This window comes from Schistocerca gregaria, chromosome 3 (assembly GCF_023897955.1).
Source record: "Schistocerca gregaria isolate iqSchGreg1 chromosome 3, iqSchGreg1.2, whole genome shotgun sequence".
Lineage (NCBI taxonomy): Eukaryota > Metazoa > Arthropoda > Insecta > Orthoptera > Acrididae > Schistocerca > Schistocerca gregaria.
In genome coordinates this window covers 185,431,998-185,438,107 of record NC_064922.1, presented here as the reverse complement: position 1 = coordinate 185,438,107, position 6,110 = coordinate 185,431,998, and the positions used below count along the sequence as shown (strand labels likewise).

At 38.2% G+C, this 6,110-nt stretch overlaps 1 protein-coding gene across 2 annotated transcripts in view; it reads left to right on the top strand.

The window, feature by feature from the left end:
- The first annotated feature begins 894 nt into the window (after positions 1-894).
- Positions 895-6,110, top strand: part of LOC126354984 (mismatch repair endonuclease PMS2) — a 135,965-nt gene continuing 130,749 nt past the window's right edge. Inside the window, exons 1-4 of one of the 2 annotated variants that reach the window (XM_050005070.1) lie at positions 895-1,252; positions 1,324-1,483; positions 4,097-4,302; positions 4,442-4,581. In XM_050005070.1, the coding sequence (XP_049861027.1) occupies positions 1,118-1,252; positions 1,324-1,483; positions 4,097-4,302; positions 4,442-4,581 (641 nt within the window). In that variant the 5' untranslated portion in view covers positions 895-1,117. The remainder of the gene's footprint in view (positions 1,253-1,323; positions 1,484-4,096; positions 4,303-4,441; positions 4,582-6,110) is intronic. The other variant, XM_050005071.1, reaches the window with a different exon arrangement.

Here is a 6,110-nt window from a genome sequence, read left to right as displayed (position 1 = left end):
CTGATATGGGGACACTCTCTTCACATCACTGAAGTTCTAAAAATTCAGAAGAAAGTGATAAGGGCAATGAGCAATTCTGGTAGATTAGAGCACTGTCGGCCACTGTTCATTCAGCTGAAAATATTAACAGTTATTAATATTTATATACACACCTCAGCATTGTATGCAAAAAACAATATAGCAGATTTCGAAATGAGAGAAAACATACACCACCATAATACCAGAGGCAAAACAAAATTAGACATACCTAGGCACAGGCTGACAAGAACAGGAAATGCCCATCTAATCAATAGTATAAAAATATTTAATAAACTTCCATTTTCTTCTCGGTCGGCTCACATAAGTAGCTTCAGGAGCAAGCTACTAAAATGGTTACTAATCAATCCTTTTTACAATATAACAGAATTTATGAATATAAAATCAATTGACATTAATTTTTAAGTATTTCATTATGTGATGTCACTGAATGTATTTATCTTATGTTATGGTGTATGTTAGCATCTATGGGTACTATTTGCAATGTTCATTTAGCTTTAAGATATTATTCAAGGAAAGTGTTATATTATATCCATGTAAATTGCCTATTCCACCTCAGGTGGTCAATGGTGAATAAAGAATATGAATATGAATTGGTCTTTATTCCAGGTATCAAATACAAACTGTTATGGTGTTTGCGAAAGGTCTATGTCAGATCCACGGTGCCTACGAAGAGAATCTGGCTATACTAATGTTATGACATTCGAAATGTACAGGGGGCTTTGCTGTTAAACCTACACAGTCCTACAGCGCCCCGAGTTGACGTGACCGGACTGACAATGTTTGTTGACAACTGAAAACCTGCTTACTCCAGAGATGTTTCTGCTTTCTGACTGACAGCAACAGCCGCAAACTTTGTCAGTGGAAATATTTGTATATCTTGCTTCATGTCAGGTGGTTGTGTATGTGAACTCTGGATGGCGCGAAATGTTTGTTTACATGGTTTCGTGCTGTTGCAAACAAAATTGAGTCAAAAGATTTATGAAAAATGACTAGGAAAGCGAAAACATTATTTTGTGTGTCAGCCAAAGTGGTAGTTTATCCAAAATAAAAATTTTCCCTTTCACAGTCTTGGATCAGAATGGATGTGTATCCAGAATCCGAAACCGAAACGACATTAGATTTGAAAAATTTTACGTGCGGAAGTGAAGAAACAAAACAAAGTGTTATCCATCAAATTGACAAGGAATCTTCGAGCAAGCTTTGCTCAGCACAGGTAAAAATTGTCCCGTTTCGTGTTTTGCTAGTGGTTTCAGACTTGCGCATACAAATTGTTTCCAATTTCAGGTAGTTTTAAATTTGGCAGTTGCTGTTAAAGAACTTGTGGAAAATAGTTTGGACGCTGGTGCACGCAATATAGACGTATTTTTGAAAGACTATGGAAGTGATACAATAGAAGTCTGTGATGATGGATCGGGCGTCGTTGAAAGAGATTTTCAGGCTTTGAGTAAGTATGGAGTTCGCAAAGAACAATTTCCAAAATTATCTTTATTGTATAGCTAAGGCAGCGCAAAGATTTATAGTATGACGAAGGTTAATGGAGTATTTAGTTGCAATTTTTCTTCTCGTTACCGCTTCACCGCGGCTTTAGTTTGTTGCTTTGGGGGAAGGATCAAACAGCATCACCGCGGCTTTACTGATCTTTGCGTGTACGGAAAAAATGTATGTGACGTTGAGGAAGCCACAACAAAGCAGCAGCCATGTATATTGTAGTCTGACCTCAATGCATGCTTCTTTTCGTTTGGTGGTTTTTTATTTTATTTAGGGGTGTACAGTGCAACTCGTAACAATAAAAGGCATTAAAGAGCCATAGGGGATGTGTGAATGTGAGAATTCACTGGATTAACCTAAACCTTGGCCACTTCTTCACAAATTAACTGTTACATATGACCTAAATTAAACCTTGTGAAACGCTACACGTCAGTATGCATTATAATGTACATTCAAAAAAATAATACAGTGTTGTCAGTGTTCCATTCTCGTTTTGCTTTCACATTTATAATGCCACAGCACGGTGGTATGAAGGTGACTTATACTATTGGTAGGTTCAGTTAACCCATTTCACCCTATCCCTTCTAAATCATCATCATCCATTTACATGAAGGAGTTGTTACAACAACTAACATGAATATTAATAAAGTTATGGTGAACACATCATCAGAGAATCTCATCCAGTCCACCTATCGAGAAACTGTTCATGCAGTAATTGATGGTCATTTAGGGGCCAGTGAAGTTGTGCTTCACCCTGCTAGAATATGACATCAGGTTGCAGGTGTTCCCATTATGGCAAAGCTAGCTCTTATAACATGTTCACATAAATATCATTGTTGACAGAAGACTTGCTGAAAATAGGTAAACCAATAATACATTTGTGTACAAGTGCACAGTACACATTGTCTCTGGGACTGTCTCTTTCCTTTTCAGGGATGTAACGTGGAGAGACACTCATCCCTAAATATGAATGTTCTGATGGTTCAGTTCACCGTTACATGAAAAACTGACTTGTAAGAGAAACATATCATTCCAAAAAGTTGTTGTTTTGCATCATTATTGCTAGCATATCCACTGCAAACTGTTCATGATGAGGCTTGCCCATCAGCTTTAGTACTTGAAGCAGTTGCACCTTGTAGGTATTAAAACTGTAACTTCTTATGCAAGATTTTGTACACTGTTTCTCATGGCATTTCCAACTCTATTGATGCCATACACACTGATTTTATTGTACTCTTTATAAATACCTGCCCTATCTTGTCCATGATGGCATTTGAAACAGGTGGATGATCCATGCCCTGTTTATGGAGAACACATCCTGTTTCCATAAATGCTGTTACATTTACATCTACCTCTACATGACTTCTCTGCAATTCACAGTGCCTGGCAGAGGGTTCTTCGAAGCACCTTCAAACTATTTCTGACTCTAACAACCCATCGGAAAAATGAACACTTAAATCTTTCTATACAAGCTCTGATTTATTTTTTTACAATGATCATTTCTCCCTTTGTAAGTTGGTGACAAAGTATTTTTACATTCAGAGGAGAAAGTGACTGAAATTTCATGAAATGTTCTGGCTGAAAATGCTGCTGTTGTAGTAATTGCCTCCCAACTCGCTTATCATATCTGTGAAATGCTATCTTCTGTTTCTCAATAATGCAAAATGAGCTGCCCTCCTTTTGACTTTTTCACTGTCCTGCATCAGTCCTATATAGCAAGGACCACATACAGCACAACAATACTCCAGCAGAGGATTGACAAGAATTGTTTAGGCAGTGTCTTTAGTAGACCTGTTGCAACTTCTAAGTGTTCTACCCATAAAACACAGTCTTTGATTTGCTTTGTCCCGCAATATTATCTGTGTCAGTGTTCCAATTTAAGTTGTTCATAAGTGTAATTCCTAGACATTTAGTTGTATTGACAGCTGTTAGATTTGTGTGATTTATCATGGAGCTGAAATGTAATGGATTTCTTTTCTTTCTCTTGCGGATGACCTCACACTTTTCTTTGTTCAGAGACAATTGTCACATTTAACACCATACAGACGTAGTGTCTAAGTCATTTTGCCGTTGGTTTTGATCTTTTGATGGCTTTTGAGCTGATAAATGGCAACATCATTTCAAACAATCTATCAGGGCTGCTCAGATTGTCTCCTTTTGCACTTGAGTATAACACCTAGTCTCTCTAAACCAGGCTACACACTGAGCATTCTCCTGTGGCGACCACATTTTTTTTTTTTTATCAAATTTGTGCAGCTGGAAGTATTAAAGTGCATCATGGAATGATGCTTGAAATAGACAAGTGTTTCAATAATATCAGTCTTCTGATCTAGCCAAGTTATGTCTGTAACTATTAAATTCTTTTCCTTAGCATTGCAACACTTTTACTAGCATGAGTTTCTTCCTCTTTGATTTGGGTTGTAATGTGTGTGTGTGTGTTTTGTGTTCTGAAATGTGGACAAAAATAGCCATGACTACTTTGGGATAAGAAGATTCCATAATGTATTACATCTGTTATGAATGGCGTTGTATCATTCTTATATCTGAGTGTGAGGTCTGTTTTTTGCAGCTCTGAAACACCATACCTCTAAACTAAGGGATTACTCAGAATTAAGTTTTGTTGAAACCTTTGGGTTTCGCGGAGAAGCACTGAACTCTTTGTGTGCCCTTGGTGACATGACAATTTTAACACGTCACTGTAGCGCTAGTTGTGCAACAAGACTGGAATTTGACCATAATGGACACATAACAAAACAAACACCATGTGCTCGTCAGGTGAGTGATGACAGTTTGTCAGTTGTGGATCATTATTTAAATTAAGTATTTCTATATGGGAACCTCGTTTGTTCTGTACGTGCATGTGCTGTATCTATGATCATGTATTTGTATGAATTGATGTAAATGATTTGTATAGGTAGGGACAACGGTCTGCATCAAGAACTTATTTGTAACATTTCCTGTGAGACATAAGGACTTCCAGCGCAACTTGCGCAAAGAATTCAGCAAAATGGTGCAGATTCTACATGCTTATTGTCTCATCTCCACCGGTGTAAGGTTTGTAAGCAGCAAAGCATTTTATTGTAAGCTTCTTAATATCTTCAGTGTTTTTACATTTCATTTAAACAATTGGCCAGTGTTAAACTTTTATAGCTGCAAGTTTCACATTAAAGTTTTAATTTTTTTTTGCTATGATTGAAATGGTTTTTTGTTGGATTAATCAGTACTGTAGCATTTCTTATTGTCTGTTACTACCTTAACACCAAGCTTATTTCATGAAATGTCATTGCTTTCGAACTGAAGCACAGAGGCTAAGTTGTCAAAGCACGTTTTTCTCTGAAAGTGATTCATTGATGACTGACTGTTTGGGGATTGGGAAGTTAGAGGTCTTGGGGCACAAGTTTAGGGGAATTTTAAGGAGATGTGTTATCACCTTTCAATCATCTTCTTGTGCAGTTACTTTCTTCATGTTAATGGTATGTGGTTGTGCCTGATTTGATTGCAGCCACACATAATGGCTTCATCTTCAATTGTGGTTGCAAGGCACGTGAGTTGTTGGTGATAAGTTTCACCAGTTTGCCTTACATTCTTGGAAACTGGTATGTGGTGTGTGACACCTGCATCCAACAAGATTTATAGAGCTATCACTAGTTGATGTGCAGAAACATTTACATTGGTGTTGCTTTGTTGTTAAGGCTCATTCAACCTGTTTTAAATTTATTTTGATGTTATGCCACCAATTTTTGTTTTTAGCATACTCTTCAATAATGTTCCTGAGATAAATGATAAACATGGCAGTGAAGGAAACTCGTGACGCAAGAATGTACCTGGATAACAGAGTATCAAGCATGATCAAATTTTCCAACAGCAAATCTGTCCTGAATTTTTGAATCTCTAATCACAATAAAAATCCGAGATTAGAAGGTGTCTTACACAACTGTTGCGAGCATTACAAAGGTTTATTAACTGGAATCAATTACTATTATACACTGAAGAGCCAAAGAAACTGGTACACCTGCCTAATATTGTGTAGGGCCCCACGGGCATGCAGAAGTGCCGCTGCACAATGTGGCATGGACTCGACTAATGCCTGAAGTAGTGCTGGAGGGAACTGACCCCATGAATCCTGCAGGGCTGTCCATAAGTCCATAAAAATCCGAGAGGGTGGATATTTCTTCTTAACAGCACGTTTCAAGGCATCCTAGATATGATCAATAATGTTCAGGTCTGGGGAGTTTGGTGGCCAGTGGAAGTGTTTAAACTCAGAAGAGCATTCCTGGAGAGCCCCTCTGTGGTAATTCTGGATGTATGGAGTGTTGCATTGTCCTGCTGGAGTTGCCCAAGTCCATGGGAATGTACAAGGGACATGAGTGGATGCAGGTGATCAGAGGGGATGCTTATGTACCTGTCATCTGCCAGAACATATCAAGATGTATCAGGGGTCTCGCATCACTCCAACTGCACACACCCCACACCATTACAGAGCCTCCACCAGTTTGAACAGTCCCCTTCTGACATGCAGGGTCCATGGATTCCTGAGGTTGTCTCCATACCTGTACACATCCATCTACTTGATACAATTTGAA